The sequence below is a fragment of the Diprion similis genome, chromosome 8, assembly GCF_021155765.1.
Source record: "Diprion similis isolate iyDipSimi1 chromosome 8, iyDipSimi1.1, whole genome shotgun sequence".
Taxonomy (NCBI): Eukaryota; Metazoa; Arthropoda; class Insecta; order Hymenoptera; family Diprionidae; genus Diprion; species Diprion similis.
The window spans coordinates 26845486-26871031 of NC_060112.1; the positions used below are offsets into that span (position 1 = coordinate 26845486).

Consider the following 25546-nt stretch of genomic DNA (forward strand, 5'->3'; position numbering starts at 1 on the left):
AACGACGTGCTCGTCTATCCTCTCTAACCTATAGCTCCATACCAATATTCGTACGTCGCATCAATTTCGTAAGATGGTGGGCTGCTCAGTGCGATAAATAAAACATCACAGGGAACGCTAACGGAGAGACAGGGAGACAGTAGGTGTGCCTAGAATTCACGAATGTTCAAACCGAGCGAATGTTCGGGTTACGTGTCACATGACTTAAGAGTCCCTAAATATTTGAAACGCCTTCACAGTGACAGACAAAGATATTGGCTTTCCAAAAGCCTTAGGGTTACTTTGTCGTCTCACCTGCATGCGATATGTACCGATTCGAGGTCACAACCACAAAAGATTGCACCTTCGTCACTTGACACATCCATACACCGAGTTACTATCAGTCCAAGTATCGCAAGTATCTTATATGGACAAAATAAAAGAGGATTGAGAAAAACTTTGTGGACTGTCTTCGACATTGAGGAACAGTCGGGTGATATCTAACACAGTACATTTCAAACGTTCCCGGGGGAACGAAGGATCTGTAATGAAATATAAATTGAATGTTGTGGGATGTACACCTCAAAGTTCAAGAAGAGTTTCCAATCTACTTCCAGCAATAATTGAGTAAAATTTTCCGTTTATCTTTCTTATCAAACCTACAGCTATGCGATGATCGATTCTCAGACTCGGAGAGTCTCAGGAGACGAGTTCTCCCGTTTTTTCCGAGCCAACAAAAGCCCATTTTACTCCGTTCATCTTCTTAAACCTCTTACAGGAACATCGAGAACCCAAGAAACCCGAGATACATGATTCGTGAGCACATCTTGAGGCGTCTTTCGCTGATTTGACATTACATGCATGTGGGCATGGGAAAATACGAAACACGTGTGTATAGATGTATGTATGTAATATATACATACAAGAAACGTATTATACGCCGTTTCGAACATGCGGCTAATTGGTTGGAAAAATCGAATTGAAGCCCCAATCTCAGCTCTGCTTACTGTAACGGTATTATTACTTGCCTAAGGCGAAGTTAAGGAAAGAAGAAAGAGAATGAGAATTACTATAATTAAAATTCAGACGTAGGTTTATATTTAGTTACCTTTTAAACAAGAAGGAAGAAAACATTGCAATATATGTAATGTGTATTTGGTTTCTTCGATCCAAAGAATGATACTATTAATCAATTCGACACCAAATCCGATAATGGTACCAAAAAGATAAGCTTACTATCATTCATTCATTCACATACTTTAAAACACGTCGATCGGTCTAGAAAGTTTAAATCCCGTGATTAAATTTGCTTCAGTAAAGTTGGAATTTGAAATTGACATATTCGTAAATTAATAATACTTAACTCAATAAATTGACGATCCTTAAAAATTGTGACATAATACAGCTACAATTTGTAATGGCAGGTGGAGATCTTTGACGATCTGCTACGTGCTTCGGAGTTGATATATGGTTGTCGATAACAGTCTTCACCGTTGTATCACAGGATCCGGAGTTAATTTATGTTTAATATCATGACATTTGTGACATGTTTTATATAACGATGAGAGTAGATTTGATCTGTAGCTCACAGACAACACTTATAATAACTCAAGAGACTAAGCTCGGGAAATCCGTCATCTATTACTGCAGTTGTTCCCATAAGCAGTTATTCGACACTTGCTGTCTCTAGGTAACTTTGTTTCGTGTCCTTTTCTCGGATGGCAGGTGTCACCATAGGCACCAGTCTCATTACATATTCCGTCTGCTATCGTATTATTGGTAGAGCTTCTTCTCTCTGAAACCTAAAAGAGAATCCCGATAATAATTCCTCCGCTGATCTTGCGGCTTGGGTTTGACTCGCGTCAACCAAACTCGTCTCTATACGTAACTCGTTAATCTTCCTCGCCAAATTTTTGCAAAGTAGCCAGATTTTAATGATCAATTAATGCAGGATTCAGGACTGACGTCATGATCAGATCCATTCCTGATCCGAACAGGATTACACTGCTGCTGTTGCACGTGTATACTTGCAGGGTCCCCCAATTGTGGTGCACGTAATATAGCTTCGACACACGGCAGTGTGTTCAGAATTTGAGCGACGGAAGACAATCTCCATGCAGCTATAACAATCAGTAATGCCTATAAGCTGGGAGCGTGAGGTCGGCGCCATTGCCTCACACGCTGATGCCCACCCCGTACAACATGTTTGCGAATGAAATTATACTCAACGTAATTACGTCGTGAAGATAATGATGTTACGATAATTAATAACAACATAACGACGGAGATTACATCGCGGCGTGCAGTTGACCTCTGAAACCGTTATGCGGGGGGAAATATATGTATAGATGGTCAGACGGGAACTAATAGCCACAAGTTACGGTTACATCGTCGTTTAAAAAACAAAAACAAAAACAAAAACAAAAACAAAAAAAAAACAACAACAGTATTTGTAAACTTGTAATTACTGTTTTGCGATCCACGTTTATCATATCAGTGGTAATAAATGACCGTTCAAGGCTGCTAGGGATCATTTCATTTCATTCGTCGTTTGCGGTCGAAGACGCAGTTGCGTGAAAACAAGCGGGCAGTATACAAAGAAAATGTAAAACTTGAACCGAAAATCCTGAAACGGAAGTCAGCTTCGCTGTTTAACGGAACTCTTCATCCTCATTGGCGTGATTTCAACCACCTCTTCGAGCCACTTAGTGCACTTCTAACAATAAGCTGCAAGAAAAATGGTCCCAGAATTTCACCCACAACTATAAAATACTATACAGAATAAAAAAAAAATTAATGTTGATAAAATGCAGACAAGGAATTCTAATGTAATGATAATGTAGTGATGATATCAACGTAAAGTAATACGGAAATAATGTTACCCGATGAACTAAACGGGGAAAGTGGCTTGACTCAAACGTTGTGGTTTGTCACGAGAGTCAACCTAAAATTCTACGTAGCAACCTTTTATTTCACATCAGCTCGTTTGAATCGGCGCACTGTGAAAAGCCGCCGGGGGAAAAATAGGAATAAATCGATACATTGATTCGATAATATGTGTAGCGCCCACAACCAACGGGTAGCGGCTGCTCGGGCGCAGGCAGTTCAATAATTTATTATACCTTATATACTCTCAACTTTCCGGGTTACCGACCATCGCAGAAAACTTTGCGAAAGGCAGGTTCATTACGCTTTTATGATGTTGAATTGTTAAAATTATGTAACCCTGTCTGCATCCCCTTCTGGTATACTGGTTTCATCGTTAGTCCTACGCTGATCCGAATTATTTTCAACATTCACGAAGGCACCGACCTCTTCGCACGACGTGGAATCATCGATCTCACTGTGCTGGGTGAACTTCAGTGAACTCCTTTCTTGGTTGCGGCTTTTGGCGCCACAGTAAAGGTGCCCTCACATCATAATAGAACAGTTTTTGGATCGTCGATTTCCGAAACCTTGCAGATATCCTACATTCATGATGAACGTTAACAACGAAGGTTTTCCGCAGTCGCTTTTGTCATCTTTTGTGCCACCCAGCAAAAACTCAACTAGTCAAGACGGAATACAAGAAACTTCATTTGCATCTACCCACAATGAGATATCTTAAAAAGCAACAATTATCCAACCCCCTTGTAAAATTGACTCCATTTGGACACAGAATTTTCTCATCATATTGTTTGCATATTATACTCTCTAGTTGTGATTTCTTCCATTTTTGCATCCCGATTCACCGTGTATGCAACCCGCATGCGTTCGTCGAATTGACGACATCGACTGACACCAGGACGCAACGTTGGAACGTGGTTTGAATAATCAATTCGCACCACCAGGCTTAGCACAATAACCAATTAATTATGAAAATACAGGTTGATTGAATGAAGCTCGAGCCACGCGCACCTTTGCTCTAAATAAATTACACCCAACCGCTGTAGCAGGTGCTCGACAGGCTTACGAACACGCCTTCATTTCGCATTCACGTGATAGCTAACAAACACCCGTTAATTCCATGCCAATGCTACCCGGCAATGCTGAAACCTCTGAGAATCCTCGGAAAAGCCGACCAGATATCGGGATGGTGCTTGAGATACATGGACATCGATATTTGGATATATATACGTCATCGTCGAAGGCTCTGTTCCCAAACTCTCTGTGGATCCTCGTAATTCTCAGCGCGGCGTTGGCGTCGTGACACGGAAATTGTCCAAAGAATTTGTCGATGTGTGCACACGTGTTGTGAGAGAATTATAAGCTTTGGGGACGAGACAAAGGGTTGACGAACCGACGTGCGTACGTCGAGGGGAAGGTGGAGAGGAGAGAATTGGAGTCCTGCAGTCGATGAAAGCGCGGAGCGAAGACCCCTAATCGCTCGGACACCGGAGATGAGCGTGGGTGAGACCGTCTTGGCAGCTTCCTTCGGTGACGGCGCGACGAGGAGGCTCGCTGATGCGACGGAAGTTCCCAGTGCTTAACGCCGCATAAGAGGATGTCGCAATTAGTGGCGAGCCAAGACCAGTTTAGTCGCGCTGCTTCCTCTTCCTCTGACGGCACCGACACCTTTCATTTTCCCGCCTTCGTTGGCTCTCCTTCTAAATGTCCCTCTAAATGTCCCGCATGTGTTCCTTTCGGTTTTAAGTGCCTTGAGCCTCCTCAGTTGCAACTCGAAGAAGTCAAAATGCTCTGTTCACCTTATAGAAGAATCTGGGCAGAATACATCTTTTTTTATACAGCCGCTTCATTCTACAGTTAGTCGTTCTACTGGTAATGTGTGGAAGAGAGAGAGAGAAGGGGGGAAGCGGTGACAACGATCATCAGCCAATTACTTTCGAATGTCAAGACGCCGTCGTGAGAACAGAATGAAGACTTATAGATGAAAGCGAAATTCTTTATTGGTTGGTGGGTGAGAAATGGAAAAAGGGGAGGCAGCTACTTTAATAACTTGATCGTGGAGCCCGTGGTCGCATCAGAAGGGTGGCTCCGGGTATTGCGTGGTTGTAGCGAGCATGTGGGAAACGGTCCCATGAGCCTTGGAAGTAAGTAACGAAAGTTTATCGAGATAATTGTTCGGTAATTGATGAAATGCGATTAAACGATTCGATTACAAGAGAAAATTGAACAAACTCTAAACCTGACGGCAGAGGAGAAGACGTGGTCAACGTAATGTCATCACGTATTAGACGAAGCTGGATCACTTTGCGGTGTTTCGCTTTCAAAACCACATGAACGGTTGAAGGAACTGATAGTCAGTCCAATGTTTAGTATGTATCAGACTATCCTTAATACCCACTTCTCTTTTCGGTTTAAATTTTGACCAATGCTCTGATTCTCGTTGCTTGTATGACGTACAATTCTCAACTAGCTCAGCAAGCATTAATGGCAACAGACTGCAGCGCCAATGATACGCGTCTATACTGATAAATGGGGTTGATTCATAGCGCCAGTCATCGGTTTGACTGTTACTACTGTGCCCTCGGAGCCTTAAAGCTGAGCGCAAATTTGCAGTGCATTCATTGCCGGGCTCCCGGCAGGTTGCAAAGTGCAAATATTGATGCGTGTATACAATGCACAAACCAGCCATAATACTGAACCGCTGGTCATGAGCCCTGACGCAGGATTGAAGTGAAATGTGTTTACAACCTGTAACGGCATTCAGCATATCCATCAGCTCTTTTTTTGCAAATTTTTTGTAAACCCTGATCACGCGTTGGTTAGGTTGAGGCGGGGTTCAATGTAAATTGGCTAATTTAACGTCGGTTCCTGTTCATTTTAGTTTTTTAGGGTTAAATTCAGCCCTGGAAAAGGCACGAGTGCAGAGCTGATTCGTGCACGATACGCATCTCCGGATGTTACTTCACCCGACGAGTTTCCTCGCGTTCCTAACTACGCGTTATCCAGCGTAAAATTGATTTTCAATAAACATTATACGGTATTGGCCGAAGCGTGAATTATTTATGGAATATTGCTAGGCAGGCAGGTACGCGTGACGTTGATAATCTGATAAAGGTGCACTTGCCAGTTTTATTGGCCCTGTGATTGCCACGCTGCCTCCGGCACGTGTATAATTGAATAGTGTGAAAAAAAAAATCCGTGAACCAATCACAGCTGCCAATAGCCTACACTCGACCGGACATAAAATCGCCTCTGCCTTCTCCATGCCCTGCGTCACCTGTCGCGCCGGATAATTGTTCCTCGTTTCAATCTGCAAAAATCTCCCGGGTGTCAATATCAGATTAAAAACCCCCAGATATATTCGTCACATTTAATTGAAACTCCCTCCCCCTTTCCTAGTCAGATGCGGAGGAAACATGCGGATCCACGTCGATTCTCCCCGCTCGTGCTTCTCGCAGGCTCGTGAAGTACACACAGTTGTAACGAGAGGTTTTCTTTAAAGGACCTGCTAGAAGCGCGCGCAATTCGACTTGCTTAGTCTTCATTGGTTGACATCCATGCTCGCAGCCTGAAGCAAACTTTCACCTGACAAGAACAAATTCCCTAGAATTAACCGGTTGACAAGTGACGGTTGACCATAACCTCTCGCTTGTTGAAAAAGGGTTGGCTGGTAGGTTCACGGCACAGCTGTGATCCAATTCGCATCGATCACTCTGCCTGCCATGTTAGTGACATTTTTACGAAGTTGGCTACACGTATAAAGTAGACGATCATCAAGTCATTCTAAGGAAACGAAAATCAAGTTTTGATTGACTGACATCCATGCTCTTAGCCTGAAGCAAGCTTTCACTTACAAAAATAAATTCCCTAGATCGACCGGTTGACGTTTAACCATAATCCACCACGGATCGATCACTCTGCCTGCCATGTTAGTGACATTTTCACGAGGTTGGCTCCGCATACAAACTAGAGGATGATCAAGTCATTTCCGGAAAACCTCTTGGTATATACCGGCGGACAAGTTGGAGCGATTTCGGTAAATGGATGAGCACGAAAGAGCGATGGACGCGACAAAACACGTAACGCTGCCTCCTTTGGGTGCGCGGTGACTTGCTCCACCTTCGCTTACAATCAGCTGTGGAAATCATTCCCCGTTAACGAACCTTCATTCCAGTTCTTGGAGAGGCTCTCGCCTCCCCCCCCCCCCCCCCCCTCCCTCCTCCACACCACTACCCCTTGGCAGGTTACGTCACTTACTAGCCCCAGGCTCGCACACGACTTATCGATTGTCGGCTGGGGATTTGCCGTCACGACTGTACACCCTGAACGAACACCCTCCGTACTACTTTCGACTTCTCACTCTCCGTAACCACGCTTCTGGGCCCGGGTTGCCGATACTCCTCGACGCCTCTTCGAATCGATCGCCTCGCGTGGCCGCTGCCGGTCGAATTATGCGTCTGCCAGTTCACGCGGACGATAATGGTTCCTTTTGTAATGCCTGACATCGTCGTTGTACTGGGCGTGAAATAATATGCTGACAGAAAAGAAGTCCATGAATTACAGGCTGCTCTTTTGCCGCATATTTTCAATTTTTTTTACGTCAATTTAAATCGGATAAACAATCGTCAGAATTTATATCATGGTATGGTGTGGACATAAAAATGATGAGTTGAGTAGTAGGTTGATAGAAGAAGGTAGTCGTTAGTTTAACTTTTTTTTTTATATTGGACTGTTTCTCAAGAGGATAAGTATTGAAAAAATAGTTAGTGAGTTAAAAAATTACCGAGTAAAATCTGACTGTGAGGGATTTATTCGTCAGTACGGTAAACTAGTTTATAGGATGTTCAAATGCATTCGGGTCCAACAGGTAATTGCTCACAAAACTCACATTATACGTGCAAACAGAGTGGAAATAAACAATCGTGACATTTGTTTCACCTCATACCAAACTTATGCAAGAAATATGATGCAGAATTTTGAATCGTGCTTAAAGTTATTTTTTGGTTACTTGCGTAGCTTATTTGCCGAATTCTGATCTTCGCAAATCTGAATTCGATGGTTTTCATCGACCAGAGAGAAGAATTTTGTACGTGCAAAAAGTAAATCCTTTCGTCGTATTGAAACTCATGTCAGGGCCTTCCGTATGTATGAATAATTTAGGATTCAACGAGCCTGTAAAAAGTTTGACGGTGATCTATGACTGCTTGTCGAGGAGGGCTGACGATGTTCGCCACTTTCAGGAACGCGGAACCGCCTCTGAAATGAACAGCATGCAATTAGTCCTTCATTTTTCATGAGATGAGGAAAAAGCAGAGGATTCCAACGAATTTTTGGTTGAGTCATCGAGCGTGCATCGCTATGTGCCAAATAATAAATTGCCGCTTGAATTTTGCACAACGTTTACCTGATGCTGAGGGATGAAGATTTTTTATTTTATTTTCAGCAGTTTTCTCCCATGCGGACAGTAAAATTCCGCATCTTGAAAATTGCACGCAGATCGTACGTAGATATTTCGTAGAGTCTGTTCACCGTGAGATGGTTGGGAAATGCGAATAGAATGAAAAAAGTAAGTGAAAATCTAAGCGAAGATGATGTTCGCTTTCTTCGTCTACTTTTTCTTCGACATAATACACAACAGATATCGTAAATAATTCCTTCCAGAAATTTTCGCAAGTCGATAATCGTGCCAGAATATATTTTCATCTTTTTTTCTTTTTGATGCTGATTCCCATCCTTCGGTCCATTTTAATTTTGCGAAGGCGTCTCGCTTAGTCTTGATGAGAATTGATCACCGTAGTACACAATGACACAATCTGAGCGTCAAACCGAGCTGCGTCTTGGAGTCTTTGAAAAAAATCTTCCTCCCTCCAAGCTACGCCTGAAATTCTCTTTCGGTAAAACTTAAGTCGTCAATCACCAAGCCTTCTCTTGTGAACATTCGACGAAATCGATTGCTTCTCCGTAGTTGAGATGAAGAAAGTATCGAAAAAGTTATCATTGCTGGAAGAATAAAAATAACCCTCCCCAATCTTCATCTAAATCTGCAGGTACTTCTTGGTAACTCGGTACAAGTAATTCATTTTAACAATTCTCGTATCACCAATTCTATCGTTTTTCTATTTCTCTGCACAAACACTATCATGAGAAAGTAAGCAGATGGCGAGCTCAGACGTTGTACCGAGAATTATTGCAAAACTGCTGATAAAAAGTGTCGAATCGGGCGAACCAGATGTAACCGACACATTTTTTTACGTTTGGATCACGCCGTGGGGTCGAACTGAGAAGGTAAAGGGAGGAAGCTTGTCGTTATATCAGACTCAAGTGATTCTCACACATATTTTATCCCGCGTACAATTTCAGGATAGGTATTTTATTCAAGAATCTCCCAAATAATCTTTCGAGAAGACTTGAGGAGTATTTGACGAGTCGAGTACCGTCGAATGAAAACTTATCAGATGCCTCTCCGTCAACTCTACAACGCTGACTTAATTCTAACGAGGCTCTTGAAGGGTCAAGTCGTACATTGAATATCATCTTTTCAGTCTCGTTAAAATTGCAAGGAATTCACACCCCTCTGACAAAAGTATAAGCAATGATTAATATCCTTGACGTGTTCCGAAAAAGTAGAAACCTGATCTGAGAAGTTGATGTCAAAACTTGGAAGGGTCAATATTCCGAATAACCGATGTACCAAAATTTCAAACATACAAAAATGAAATGACGAAGATCGAGTGACTTGTCCGAGATCTTGATTTTCGAAAATGTCACTGATCAGTAGTCATCACTAGTGGTTCCAATCTACCAACTTTCGATCCCCACCCGATCCGAGCCTTTCTGGAAATGAAACGAGGTTTTTTCCACTGGAATGTTGCAGGTCCCGTGATGACGGCATGAGGTCTCCGCGCCGTTGGAAGCTCTCCTTCGAAGGGTCGTCGGTCGCCCGCGGTTCAAGGTCTTCGGTGTGCTTCAGAGACAGTCGATCAGAGGGGCTCGAGAGGTCGGCCGAGGCGAGAGGCGCCCGGGGTGCCTAGGTGGCGATGCGATGAGCCCGACAACCGGCGGGCAACCCGTCACCCAAGTTGACCCACCTTTTCCTAGGACGAGGAAAGCACCGGGCTCATGTCAGCTCGGGCCATGGAACGCGAGCCGCGCAACGGGACCACCGACAGTACCGAGAGCGAGGCGAACCTCACGAGCATCTACTTCTTCGTCGGCGATCGGTGCGAGGTCGCCTCCTTCCACCCGGACCAAGTCACGCACAAGGAGATCAAGGGTGAGTCGATGCTCATCGCCAAGGGTTCCAAAGGTTGACGGTTCCCTTGACGTCGCGGCATTTGTATGCATCCACGTGACTGTCATTTAGGTGCGCAGTCACGATGATTGTAATGTCAGATCTGTTTGGCACAAAGGGAGTCTCCAGTGTCCACCACTTGTATGACATTATCGAAATTATACTGTTTATCAGGGAAATGATCTTCGGTAATGTTTTGCACGATTTTTTTTTTTTTTTCTCCTGACTGTAACACGAGTGACGAAGAAATGCGAGTGGCATTTCCCTGAGACAATCTATATTGATAGCTTTAATGCTCATCATGATCGAGAGACGGGCTTTTATTGAAAATATTGGAAAGTTCTAACAGGTTAGTAAAATATAAGACCCTTGATCTCGTAATGATATCCCCATTCATACCTTATACTTGGACTTAACGTCATTATTTTATCGCGTTTGTTAATACCCTGATTTAATGGTCGGACTTGCGTCAACCTTTGATTACTTTTTTCGTCTTTAGAACTCATTTCGAAGAGCTTTACCACGTGGGTGTAGGATACCGGGAAAAAATAAATCTCCAAGCAGCTCGCGATAATATCTATAGATTGATTTTTTTTTATTGATTGATTATTTATAACATTTCTTTTGAAAACACAATTTCTTGAAAATGAACTCGATAAACAATTTTCTAACTACATTTTAGTCATACATTTCAAATCTACGACCGGAGTAAAAGTTAGGGTTTCACTATTTGCTTATCGCAACTATTAGTCATGGAAATTCGATCTGGAAACGGAAACCGCTGACTTCGCAGTGAAGTTTCGCGATGAGTCGTCAATCCGTGCATATATTACACGACAAAAACCGTTGATAATTAAACTTTGCCCGTAAAACTGGTTATGTCAGAATATGAAGTACACGTATTGATTCGACGCAGCGCTTTGGGGATTGAATGAAATTATACTGTCATGTCGCGGGTAAGTACAAAGATGAACATTCTGTGCTGGCGTAGGGCAGAACCAAAGGGTCAATTAAATTTCTCTGTTTGTCCAACCCGACACTTGATACTGCGGGGCGCGTCGCATATTTTATTCATTTATTCACTTTGCTCCGCTTGACGAAGAGATTTAGTCAACGATTGCATATGACGCTGTGCGACGTTACCCGGAACGAACGATTTTTCATTATATTTCACTGGTAGCCCATGCAGAAAAAGACTGCAAGTGTTTAAACACGAAAACAGAATTTGCACTTAAGTGTTGTTTTTAGCAAAGAGATAGAGCCTTCAACGTCTGGCGAAATTTCGTCAGTCTTCCAGCACCGAAATCACTGTCGAAATTATATGGTCTCAATAAAAAAGACGAGATTTATTTATTTATTTATTTTTTTTTTCTTCAGAAAAAAATACAATCATTTTCGTTCGGCCGAGCTTTAATCAATGTTTATTACGTCGCGACGAATCGTCTATGGGGGTCGATTTAATCGATCAGTCTGAGGCGACTCGGGGCTCGTTAATCGTTAATCGGTTTACTCATTTCTCGTCCCCTAATGGACGTGCCACACCTTCAGTCGGCATCGTAGACGGTGTTTGTAACTACTCCCGTCTGCGGGGTTAAGAACACCTTGACGTCCTCGCGGTCTCCTTGCGGCTGAGTCTCGAGAAAAATAGCACAAAATTAGCATCGCAATTTTTCTACATCAAATATACCATCACTTCGGTGTAATAAACATTTTTCTTAATTTATTTAGAAATAAGTACTCGCTTTTTAAGTTGAAAAATTCACCATTCCGTGTGCGTCATGCATATGATTACCAAATGATTGAAAATATCGGCAGAGGTTGAGTAGCAGTTGGTTGTCTGATTATCGCGTCAGGGATGAAAGTGAAAATACAAGAAAAAAACAAAAATAAAAAATTAACATACAGTGATGATCCTGTGAGAGATTCGGAAACTCGGCACCATTCGAACATGGCATTAAAATCCATGTGCAAACTTGAAACAGCCATAAGCATACATCGGAAATAACAACCCCTTCCGAAAAGTGAATTTTTCTGAATCCTGTTTTCTTAGCTTCTGTAGATCCGAAAAACAATTCCGTGTTGGTCTCATGGTGGCCAAATCGTTTATTTTTATTTTTATAAATTTTTTAGTTGCACTCGAGATTTATAAATTTTTTAATTGCACTCGAGATTTATATTCCTTTTCACTTTAAATTCGAATAAATCAATTCAATGTTTTCGTCGATTCTGACACGTCTCGACGTGTGAGAGTAGTTTTGAGGGATTGCGATTTTAAATCGAACACGTTGAACCACATTCGAGTCGTCGGACTTAGTTTTCTGTTCGTTTAAAAATTTGCGGACGTGAAAATACCTATTTCTTTGTTCAATCGCTTCGCTATGTTCACGTTAAGAACTTCAGCCTCACCAAATCGCACCTTCCGTTACTTGATCCGGCAACAATCTTGCGTGGGCGTAATGCCAGAGCGATACGTGTAGTCGCACTTAATTAAATGCCTGGAGCAAGCGAACCAGATCCTGCTGCACTAGGTCCTGTTTACTCTAATTGCCGGGTGGCGAACCACGGCTCGTTGGCTACTCGAAACTTCCGTCCACAGATAGGCATCAATTGTTACTATCATTCCAAACTTGGTATGATTTCGAGTCATAGCCAACTAAGCGGGCTGAAGAACTTTCCAGGCCCTAATGGACTTTCGATTTCGATTTAATTTCACTAATCTCCGAAACTTACAAAAATTCCTGGCAGGTATAAGATGAAAATCTCGAAATGCATCTCAAACATTTCATCCTTGCTTGACATGGACAAGTTTGTCGGTAATACAGGCATTTTTTTTTACCTCAATTCCAAGATAGTTCGCTTTGCGATCCAAGTTTCTTATTATACAATTGGTTTCTGAATTTTTTAAAGTCGATTTCGGGGGGGAGGGGGGGAGATTCGTCAACACCGTAAATTATGTATATATGGTGTGTTGCCACGCAGGCTATGGTCATTAATTTTTCAGCGTACTGACTTCTACGCCGGATTCGCTCAAGTCACTGCTGTATCATCCTTGAATCTTGTTAATCGTAGACAAGGCGGCACACGCTTATTGTACGTGAACCACGTGCGTCGGTACAATAGAGAAAATATTAAGCCACAGCAAATCGAGACGAGGAACGTCGTGATTCTAGACTCGTTATTCCATTGAAGGCAATCATATTTTTTGGTCTATTCCATTCGGATGCAAGCTGATTCTTCACTTCTTACTCCTTGAACGACCTTCCATTTCATCTGAAAGAAATTTTCTTCCGGTAAACGAGAATCAGGGGTAGACAGATTCCTAAATTCATATGTATTTACGTAGGATTGCACCTTCACCTTGTATTTCATCCTACGATTTGATGTTTACTTAATTACTATTTAACCTAGGTACTCTATTTCTTTTCCATTCGCTATGTAAGATCATGAATATTGTTTCCAATCCGCACTAATTTTCATCCGCTTATTCCTCGCGACGTATGAATGTCAGGAAAGATTTCGATATTATAATTATTCGCTTGCAATGGCGCAGTATCCGGTATCGTGTGCCTGGCTTCCCCCTCCGTCTCCCATCTTCCTCGCATCTTAGTAATCATACCTAGCGTTTCAATAATTAGCCAAATTCAGTCGTCGATATCGATTACCGTATCAATCAGGAATCCCTCGTAGTTTCGATCGAGACGTATCTACCTACTTGCTTCGGCCTCGTGATGCAATTAATTAAAGGGAGAAATTGAGAAGTCACCCGCCGCTTGATCATCACCATTTACAGCGAAAGAAAATACCACCCGGAGGTTCTGCCCGCTTTCATCTCCACTCTTTCATCATCCCGTTTCATTGGCCAAGGGAATTCAATAATGAATGAAACAGGGAAGTGCAAAGAAAGAGAAAGAATAAATAAAAAATAAAAATACGAAAGTGAAATGGGGGGGACGGACGGAAAGGTATTACGCATCTGGCAGGATTCATAAGAGCATAAAAAAGACTTTGTTAATATTTCCGACGCCTGGACAAAAGTTGACATCAATTATTTCAATTCTCACTCAGCATAAAAAAAGAAATGAACGAAGAACAGAAAAGAATACCTGCGAGAGAAATCGGGTATCATTTTTCTCTGTGCATAAATAAGAAATAAGTAAGTGCTTGTTCCAATTCGCAAAAATAAGTTTTTCTTTTTTTGGGGGGGGGGGGGGGGGGGGGAGGATTGAAAGTTCAGTGAGAACCGTTTCGATAGCCTGCATGGCTGTGAAGAAATTCACGGTTTTACTTGCTACAGATGCCTATTAATTTGCCAGCAAATAGATTAAACAACAACATACAGGATAATAACCAAGGCATGTACGGAGCTAGTAGAGCTGTAGCCCTGGATAATTTGAAGACAGCAGAAATAAAAGAAACACCCGAAATTGAGTTTAAATGGTCGCATAAATGTGAGGATGCACGAAAAACCGCAGAATCTAATAAAAGTTTCATTATACCGAGGACCCACGCGAAATGAAAAAAACCCTCTTCACGTTCTACTCTCCGCCGTACCGGCGCAACGTAGGGCTTGAATTCAAGTAAGGGGAGCCCTCAATTGTGACTTAATTCAGAGGGATGTGCGGAGCTTGCGAAAGATTTAACGAAACACAAAACACTGGCATTTTCTACCGTGTAGAGAGTATTTGTCCTGAAAAACGGGTCTGCGTGTTATCTTTGTACTGCTGGAAAGGAAACATCGACGAAAACAGATTTCACGGATTCAAAAAAGGTGACTGATTACATTGATTCGTCGTCTGTTGATGAATTCATCATACAACATTCATCCTTGTTCGAGCTGCATTCCCAACTTAATTGGATCTCTCAACTTCAAAAGATCTTTATTTTTATACGAAAATTGTGACACACAAACGATTCAATACTTATCGTCTGATCCTACCGAAACTTCTAAGATGCGTTCACACTTGAATCTATAACATCCCGTCATTGAAACTTTGACAAAAAAAAAAACAAAAATTGATGTTTGAGGTAAAAATACACAACATATTTCGTTTGTCACAGCATTTTGCTCGTCAAATAGCTGATATTATCAATTTTCACCACCAGAGTGAAGAGAGGCCTGTGAGATGGAATTACACATCACAGGTTTCATATTTCTGGCCAAGGAAATGGTCCTAGGAGTTGGGGCAGAATCCATGATCCAAGGATCTCTGATACTCACCTTGTGAGCCAGGGATAAGCACTAAGCAGGAATGAGAGCAACCGAGTTTTACCCGGTGTCTCGGATTTTTCCAGCAACAAATTGCTTCCGAATGACGACGTTGCCGTCGTCGTCGGCTAGCTGCTTCCTACGCGTCCATCTCGCAGCTTGAGCGCATTGTTTCATCCGAGGAAGCGTCGCGACGTCGTCGTCGCCGCTTTGTTTCTTCACCCAGTCGGTCTCGTGTCGTAAAATATTTACAATTCGAGTGTATTAAGATTAATGGACTCCCTCCCTTGGACCGTCGGTGCCATTACGATGATTACGTCCGCGAGAAAATTGGAGGGAATGAAAACTTGACGCGTACTTAAGTCGCGTCTAGCGTCACGCCGATAATTCAAGTCTCATCCGAAGTTCAGGATAAATTTCATGTTATTATTTGTGCGAATTTCAGCCCCATCGGAACGACATTTTCACACGCAAAGAGACACACGAGTGGTTGCAAGAGCTTAGAAGCTCGGGGCTTGTAAGAGTGGGATGAAACGGGTTCGAACAAGATTACGTTAGTCGCAATCGATTATCCAACCATCAGACTCAAATTAAACTTATTTCCACGCTCGATCTAGATTCTCGAAAGCTCTTAAACCCCTAATTCCTAGACGAACAGACTACAGCTTTACTTCTTTCTTCACCGACTCCGACGAACGAGGAACAGAAATTCCAGGATGAATAAAAGCTTTTCTTCCTCACCAACTATCCGTGAAAGATCGTGAAGTCGATCATAAAGACACGATTTCCGCATTAGATGGCTCGTCGACCGTGTTCCCAATGAATTTCGCAAGCTCTATAACACGGCTAGTCAGATCTCAGACCAAACGCCGTTCTTTCCGGAATGACAATGGCCGCTCAGATGCACCACTAAAACCGGCAGCTGCATATAAAGCTCGGGAAAGCGATCGATCTGCAGTAGATGAGCGACACTTGACGCGACGGAGTGGCGTCGAGTTGGCGTCGTTGGCCGTAGGGATGATACAGTTTCACGGATGCTTCAGGATTGCTCTATAATTCAACGGTCGGTGAACCTGTCACGAGGAAGGTATCCCAAGTCGATCTCTCCGATTGCATTTCTTTTGTATTATGTTATAGTAGACTAAAAACTAAACGACACGTGTTTTTTTTTACCTGCCATTAAACACTGTAAGTGGGTGAAACCACCCTCCAAAGTTTTTTTTTCTATGTTTTTCTTTTCTTTAATTGAGAAAACACTTGTTATGAAAAAAAAACATTTCCAGTTCTCGCGGGTAAAACCGCCAAATCATCCCTTGACACACCTTACTGTGGAGGGTCGTTTAAGCCTTCAAAGTGTGTAATGGCAGATAAAAAAAATACGCGTCGCTTAGTTTTTAGTATACTATAACACATTATCCGCTTATCCACCCTCCACGTATAATCTATTATACGCAGGAATCTTCGCCACGTTTTTGTCCGTAAAGCGAGGATTTGGCCTGACAAATAGGCGAATAATAAGAGGCGAATAATTATTAATGAATAGGGAATACTGCGGATGAAGAATAATGGAGCGCTTTTTCTCCGACCGCTAGTTATCGTAACGTAATTACTTGGCCGCAGCTGTTGCAATTACTTTGGTTAAAAATGATTAGCCTGACACGTGGATGAGCTCGGGAAACGTTGAAGGATCGATGATTGGGTAATAATCCCGGGATGCCCTGCGGAGCTTTCAGCATCCATGGTGGCGTTTTCAATGATTTACCGCCAGCGTGCTCCGACGCGTACAAACCAGCAACGTATTATACATCTCATTTCCTCGAAGCTGAAGGCGATGTAACCGCAACCCGCCGCGGTAGCCGCGACGACGTGCTGACACAAAGGGGAACTGACTAGACTAGAATCTGATCAAACGCGAGTGGAATGATAATTAAGCTCACCTACATAAGATTATTTATCGTCTGTTTAGCCGGGGTGATTTATCACCCGGAGAATTATAGATTAAACTGTCTCGATCAGATTATCGTCGTCTTCCTTTTCCCTATTCACGCGATCTTCTAATTAGCGGGAAAGACCTCGTCGCAAATTTCACGTTTAAGACGCTCTGCAAGCTCGTCGTAGTGAAGAGCTTTCGACCTTAAAACTATGCCTCGAAAAACGAGCTACCATTTTTTCAACTTCTTATGGCTATTCTTCCTCTCGTCGTTGGGACTTGTCTGTGAAATTAGCTGATTAGACCCAAGGAGCGACGACGCATTGAAAATTATTCTCTCGACTCGCACTTCTTCGATGTTTGCGGTACTTCTTAATCTATGTCGAGGCGTTCAATTAGTCAGATTATCGCGGTTTTCTCAGATACGTGTAGAGGTTTTCTTTTATTAGCAGTGGCACGTGCGTCATTTCACTTGAATTAGTGCTCGGCATGTATAAGGCTTAAGAGAATTTCAAGCAGTTGAAAGGTAGCGTCGAAATACTTTTGCGGAATACTAAATTTCGTCGAGCAATGACACCCGCTACACGTGGACACCCGCATTACAATTTACGTGCAGGTAATAATCGTTATGTGCATATAACTGCGTATAATAGACCGAACCTTCCGAAGATAATCTTGACTCCTCGTGAGCGCGAGCAATTTTTCATTTCCTTTCACCGTCTCTCCTCAAAAAAATTTTTACAACCAGAAATTGAAGAACGAAACGGTAATTCGAATACAAAAGACTCAGTGAATCTGTTTTTCTCGAGTATATAGGGATAATGACTTATGAATAATACTTGAAACGATTCCAGCGTTATATAGGATTTTTGGAAAGATGATTTCCTCGCAAGAAACTGCAGGATTCGTGTGGCAGTCGTAACTGTCATTTAGCTGAAACTTTATACTTCGTCAGGATCATGCAGAATGCGAATTTGCGACTGTCAGGGCTCGATAAAACGAATTGAAGCCGCAGAAATGCGAGACAAATCTAATTGCACTTACGCACTGCAGGTGCGACGAAGAATTCAAAGTATTCAAGCTCTGCGGTGGTAGCGGTGACTCGATAATTTTTTTAATCAAGCTTCGCGTATCCTTAAGCTCCTTGAACTTTTGCCCGTTATTAGGTGAACCCTTGAGCGGAGAAAACAGCTGGCGTGAGTCGACAGATCTGCAAATTGAATTGAAAACACGTTATACTTTCCGCTCCATAACTCCGCACACAAATCCCGTGACAAAGAGGCGGAGAATTTTTTATTTTTTTTTTTCATCCAGCGGAGGTAGAAATATCCGTTACTTTTCCTTTCATCATAAATTTCACGTACCTGGTATTATAAGGACCGAAAACATCCCGTCTGGTGTTTTTGCAGGACCATATATTTTTGAAACCCAAGGTTGGATTGAAAATAAATCATCCTATGGGGGACACAAGTTTTTGATATATAGGAAAACCGGATTCTTCCATTCCGTAACTCGATTGCTGATTTTGCATGGAAATGACACGATGATATTGCGAGCTTTGAAGTGTCTCACTCGTTACCGAATGGAAGCTAATTTCGCCCTAGGCGCTACGCGCGAAGCGCTCACAGCGCGTTTGGCTCTCATTGACCTCGTTTAAAATCGCAAATCGAATGATTTTCCTGTAAACAGTGTGGAACGCCGATAAATTTGTCAAACTGATTGTCGATGTCGATGTTGCAGAACTCTTTCGAAGCGCGGCAGAGGCTGGACCTCTGGACATCGTGAAGCTTCGCCAGGGAGAGAAGCTCTTGAACATTTCGCCCCACCTTCCGTCGAACACTCCGGAGACTCCGTATTCGCTGCAGGTAACTTCCCGAAGGATTATTGATCAATTTTCTCGAGTGCCAACCAAGCTCTTCCTCCCTAATTCCCCGCGCGTGTTTCGGTTATGAACAAGGTGGTCGGGGCTCATCCTGGGAGCACCGGAATGCTGGACGCCGACTTGCTCCGCGCCCTCGAGCGCCGGGTTTCCGCCCTCGAACGCGAGCTCAGGGAACACCAGGAGGTCGCCGTTTCGGCCCCGCTTCTGCCGCTCCGGGAGCTCAAAAGGCAGGTCGACGCCTTCAGGAAAAAGCTCGAAACTACCGAGCACCTCAGCTGGCTGGGTGAGCTTGCGCTAATATTTCTACACGCACACGATGAGGTGATGATCGCATCTTGCGAAATTCCATGCATTGCAGATTTCGAGGAAAAACAGTTTCCTTTAAAAAATAGTACAACCGTAGGCTTCGAATTGGCGGCTACAAAGCTGAACAAATTTACAGAACAACAGTCTACAGATCTGTTCCGTTGAACGGAAGCTCGAACAAGTTTAAATTAATCATTTGACGAGTGTCCCTATTTCTTGTTTCAAATTATTTACCTACATGCGAACGAAGCCGCCTGAACGTATTTTACTCCCGGTGTGTCGTAGAGGGTTGTTATCTCCCTCCGGTAACGAGATAACTTTGGAAAGTCTCGACCCTCAACGATCACCTATAAATCGACTAAGATACGTATCGAATTACGCGAACTAAATACCGAGAGAAAATTGTGAAAGCGGACAGGATGAGCGATTAACTGCACATGCGCGAGCTTTTCTTTTTTTGCGTTACGCAAGCTGGCCAGTCTAAACTTCAGCTGTCAAACGTAGCTTGTAGATCAGGTTACGTAGCAGATCTCAAATAATAATTGATGTAGTCATTCGAAAAGGCTTTGAACTTTTATTATCAACTGGCCGTTGACTGCTGACTGCTACGAGTCACCGTAATAACATAACCTCAATTCGCGATCAATTCTTCATAAGTTGGCTGCTCTGCCTGATAGACACGAATATTGCAACGGTAGGATCTCGCTGACCAATGAAGTTGAATTATCTTGCGCATGCGCGACTCGGTCACTCAGCCTGCAGGCAACTTTCACCATTTCCTCTCGGATTCATCCCTAAAGTAGAATATTACACGCTGCAGCCTGACGAGGTCTGAAATTGGTTAGTCTATAGCATCGAGTACTGCTGCACGGCCATTGTGCGATATTTTATATGAAAATAAAACTGGTCCACAGCTGTTACCTATGAAACCGTTCCAATCACAGCATACTGACAGAGCCATTAATTTTTCCCATTCATCGTCGATATGTGATTGAATAGAAAAATGTCAGAGTCACAAGAAATTGAGCTTTGTTCTATCGTGTGCAATTGAATTTGCAATTACACGTTTCATGATCGTTATTAAACCCGTTATTTGCCGAATTTTGGTATATTTCCACACATATTTTATGCTTTACTGCACGTTTTCAGGAAGCTAACCAACTGTTAGAGTTACCTCGAAGTTAACTCAATCATGCCTTAGTTTGAACCGATAAAAGGAAGATATACGTGTCCCCTCGTAAAAACGTTTTCTCTCTTCCAGCATCAATTTATCTCCGGTTTGGTTCGCGTTTTTGGTTCACCGAGCGGAAGCTTGTTATCTTTTTGAAATATAGCAATAAGTGGGAATTGAATCGTAATCAAATTACGCGTTGTTCACAGCTTATTGCTTGGTGTATACCGAGTTAAAAAATGTAAGAAAAAAACGGAATGCGAGAAAAAAGTTGATGTTGCGTGTTTGCCAAATCGATATATGTACCGTGTAACTGTACATAAGTATAATATCCGAATACAGGAAAGCACCAGAGGTGTATAAAAATTCCCGCAGGTCTCGTCGTCCTTCCGAAAAATATGGAAATACCCCCTTAAATCGCGAGAGAAACCCTCAAAACGAAGGGCTGTCGAGTTGGGCCAGCATTTAAGTCGGAACAATATCCACGTCGAAACCTTGTCCCCTATTTTGCGTGAGATTATTACGTTTTAAAATCGGCTACGATATTTTTGAGTATCAAAGATTCCCCGTTCTTTAAGCGTTAAAATTTTTAATCAACAGGTGTCTCGTTGAGGGTTTGAATTATGCATGTACATCAAGCTCCTTTCGCCTCTTATGCAAATTTATTAAAAATTACACAAATTGTCGAAGGAAATAAGGAATATTTTATTTCCATAAATTTTACTTCAGTCAACACTTCGTGTCATCTGTGGGGATGGAAACATGATTACAATAAAAATGTTTTCACCGACGCGACGTAGACGACTCGTGAGAAGCGAATCCGGTTTTTCTCAGCGTCTTGACGAAATCCTTCGGGGATCCGCGAGGGCATCTGACAGATATACGATAGTCAGTAAATAGCAACAACGATCCTAAATATACGGGGTTGATGCGCTCTACCGGTGAATAAATATTTGTCCACATACACCACGGCTCAAACCGTCGGGCGATATTTTTTCCCGCTTATTCGTCGGCGCCAAATCCGGGACGGATTGAAGCTCTGTATCATCGCGAAGCTCTGCCAAGATCCGGGCGAAAAAGGGGAGAAAAAGTAACAACGAAAGTACAGCAAACGAGACCAAGCAAGAGAATTAATTTAATTTCCACCTGTAATCCTCCAAGGATTTCCTCTTCTTTACCGAGGAAGGGATAATTTCATAATTTTTTTAATGTCTTTTTTTTTCTTACCCGTTTACGCTCCGGGTGATTCGAATTACATTTTGACCCCAACGCGCCTTTAACCGGAGCGTAGAAGAATCTTCTGAAAAAATGGAAACACTGGGTTAAATAAAACAAGGATGTATGAATTGGTGGGATATTTGAAAAACGCTGAGCTTACGTTTCTCGACATGTTTAGGGTGATATTTTGTTCGGAAAAGACTGAATGTCTATTTTCATAGCGACGTTGCACGTAAAAAGATTCCGGCTTTCAGAGCCGGGAGAATTTTCTCAAATGTAAGTTTCGCAAAGAGACCGCGAGGAGAATTTTATATTACAATGTAATACGAAGCCGCACTTGAATATGTTGAGAACGATGGCGATAAAATTACGCTACGTGTGCCGTGCATAAGAATTGCATATCCAGACTGCAGCTTGCAAATTTAAGCCCAGCGAATTTGCATGCAAAAGATATTCTCGGCGCGTAAGCTTGTTGCCGGTCCCTTCGCTTTTATTTTATTATTCTTCTTTGCCGCATTCGTCCGAATGATTTACACCGACACACGTAGTAGCACTATTCAAAGTTCTGTGAATTTAATAATCTCTTGTTATACTCGTCGATGATCACAGCTTAAGCTTGACCTTTATATATTTTTCTTATCGATTTTCCGCAGGGTTCTATAAGCAGCTTCCAGAACCAATTTCGACCGAGGCGTGTCGGAGACTTCAGTACCGGCGGAAAAGTGACACGGTCAAACGAACAGTCCGTGAAAAATTCCTCAACATCTGGTGAGTCCGATCGATCGAGTACGCGATCAAATTAATTATTTTTCCCCACAATTTTTCAAACCTTCCTAGTTTTATTTCCTTTCCCACTGCGCAAAATTAAGATCAAATTGTATAACAGCCATGCATTGGGGTCGAAATAAAAACCGGAAACGGGACACTGCAGTAGTCTTTGCTTACTCCACTTCGTATTGCTGAAAATTCAGACTCCGTTGAAAGAAACTCAAGAATTTGCAGATAGTTTTTAAACTTATATAATATATTTTTTCTCTACACAATTATTTCTTAAGGAATAAACATTTTGCGTGTGGAGTGCACTGCAATGTGAATTTTTTCCTTCCTCAACAGGTCTTCCTTGTACGAATATTTTATGCATCGGTGATATTGGAGATATTCCGTTGTTATTCAAACGTTTTCTGATTTCCCATCATCGATATATTTAGTTTTTTTTTTTTTACTCAGCCACTGTTAATCCCTATATCAAATATTCAGAAAGCTGCCATTCCGTGCCCCCAGTGTTCTGCTTTGGATTAGAGGGGAATGGTTTTAATGGAAGTGTGCTTTTTCCTCTTCTATTCACTGCTTCCTTTCCACCTTGTATTTTTTTTTTTCTTCGATTCCCTTCTGCCGCTCGTATCCACGGTTTAATTTCCCGGAAAAGCCTTCGGGCAGCTAATTACACACTAATCTCTGTCGTTTTTCACGACGCAGCGCGCCGCTCAATAACGATCTTCAAAAACCTTTTTAACTTGAGGTTCTCCGTTTTTAGAGAAAACAAGTGGCTTTAGACTGGCTGTAAGCCAGTCCTTGAACTTCCCGCTTCACACTGCAGGTTCCGACTTCACAGGGAGAATAAAATATTAATATTTAATTTAAATTTTGAACTACAAATTAAGATCCGTGATTACCAATTTAAAAACCTTCAGGTACCATATTGCATGATAATTTGACTATTATTCTTATTTTTAACCACTGTAATGGATTCACCATTACAAATGGGGTTCTGACCTTTGATTCGTGATCAATGGCCCAAATAATCTTACAGTATCAATTTTCATTTGAACCATTCATCCAATCTCAAGATATAATGATTTTTATTTTATTTTTTGGAAATTTGTTATTTAAACAATTAAAAAAGTACTGAACTGAACAAAGCCAAAATCCAATCAGTTCCAAATTTGGAAAAGCAGCGTCGATTGAGACCAAAATCAGTGAGACCCGATTGACTACATACATATATACATGGATGCATAAGTTCCAACGCAAGCTTCAATTATCGATGCCAAAAGGGAAAATATGATACAAGATTGCGTTGAAATTGCGTTTCCGTATAAAATCAACGCCATGGAATCCGCAACATTTGTCGAATCGTATTAAGTCGCTGGTATCAAATCGAGTAACAGATTATCGAATGATTGGGGGCGGAGCGGGATTGAAAATTCAATAAACCAGAAGGCCAAGGTTGGGGAAATCTTTGAATATCATTTATTAACTAACTCCTGCCGTTTCCTTCGCCTCTTCATCTTAGAATCCGAAATGCTTGCAGTAAACATTTATGTTCCACGTAGAATTCCAATCTCTACCTGTAGTATACTCTGCGTTGCTTTTCACTTTGGTTCACCTTCCTTTCTTCGTGACGCCCGAGGCTTTGGCAAATTGAAATTAAGGTGCTTATAAAGACGCGTCGTACACCTAGAAAACGCGGGGATGCAAAACTTCCATACCGCTCGGGCGTTCAGAGTGAAACTTGGGCCGTTAATGCCTTATTTTGGCAAAAAGTGGAGTGTCTTTTTACTTTTTCAAAATTTAGAAAAAATTTTTACAGATTGGTTACCGCCCACAGAAATTGGCCAAATTTTAACAGTTGCATTGAATGGATCGACCTATCCGGGATGATGCCACTCGGCGGTGATGAAACACACATTCTGAGCCCAGTCCCATGAAATTTGATGGTGAAATGACGAAATGACAGCTGATCTGGTTTTCGATTACCAAGTACACCAAAATCTCATTTTGGCGACATTTGTTACCGACCTTCCACGCATGTCAGTAAATTTTTACCGACATTACACCCATACATTATCGGCATGCGCGTAATGTCGGTAACAAATGTCGCCAAAATGAGATTTCGGTGTACTTCGTAATCGAAAACCAGATCAGCTGCCATTTCGTCATTTCACCATCAAATTTCATGGGACTGGGCTCAAAATGTGTGTTTCATCACCGCCGAGTGGCATCATACCGGATAGTTCGATCCATTCAGCGCAACTGTGAAAATTTGGCCAATTTCTGTGGGTGGTAACCAATTTGTAAATATTTTTTTCAAGTTTTGAAAAAGTAAAAAGGCACTCCACTTTTTGCCAACATAAACCATTAACTGCCCAAGTTTCACTCTGATCGCTTGAGCGATATAGGAGTTTTGCAACTCCGCGTTTTCGAGGTGTACAACGCGTCTTTATATGCACCTTAAAACTCATGCGTGAGTATGTTTTAATTTTCAGAACTTCGCTCTACCGTAACTTGAATTTCCGGAATCTTGCGTGTCGGCACTTTGAACTGCCGAGTTTCCGACCATTCGAAACTTTGGTGTTTCGTAAAAGTTTGATTTCTTTACTCAAGTTTCGCCATCAAATAATTCGGACTTGGGCACTTTCGGAACTTTTCAAATTCGGAACTTTATCCCAGTCCCACATCCCTGACCAATTGATGAATCTGTAGTTCTCCACAAAAATCTAACGACAAGTCTAAACCGACATATCCATTACCTAGAGTGACTCAATATGGGAAAGTTTCTTCTGCAACATCTGAAGAGTAGAAACGGATAAACTACAGGTTACTTGAAACAGATCAACAACTCCACAAGGGAGGAAGAAGGGCAATTTAGTGGTATTGCAAAAAGTTGCAGACAGCAC

At 42.1% G+C, this 25546-nt stretch overlaps 1 protein-coding gene and 1 long non-coding RNA gene across 2 annotated transcripts in view; one reads left to right on the forward strand and one right to left on the reverse strand.

Annotated features, from left to right (window-relative positions):
- LOC124409003 overlaps nucleotides 1–25546 on the forward strand; it is an 85017-nt gene that overhangs the window by 50094 nt on the left and 9377 nt on the right. Inside the window, exons 4-7 of the mRNA XM_046886391.1 lie at nucleotides 9740–10138; nucleotides 19033–19157; nucleotides 19250–19457; nucleotides 22523–22637. Coding sequence (XP_046742347.1) covers nucleotides 9985–10138; nucleotides 19033–19157; nucleotides 19250–19457; nucleotides 22523–22637 — 602 coding nt within the window. The 5' untranslated portion in view covers nucleotides 9740–9984. The remainder of the gene's footprint in view (nucleotides 1–9739; nucleotides 10139–19032; nucleotides 19158–19249; nucleotides 19458–22522; nucleotides 22638–25546) is intronic.
- On the reverse strand, nucleotides 284–16570 carry LOC124409004. Its single transcript, XR_006929489.1, has 4 exons — nucleotides 16436–16570; nucleotides 13514–13526; nucleotides 2636–2639; nucleotides 284–294 (listed from the first exon to the last, which is right to left on the reverse strand). It is a non-coding gene; the product is annotated as an uncharacterized LOC124409004 (long non-coding RNA).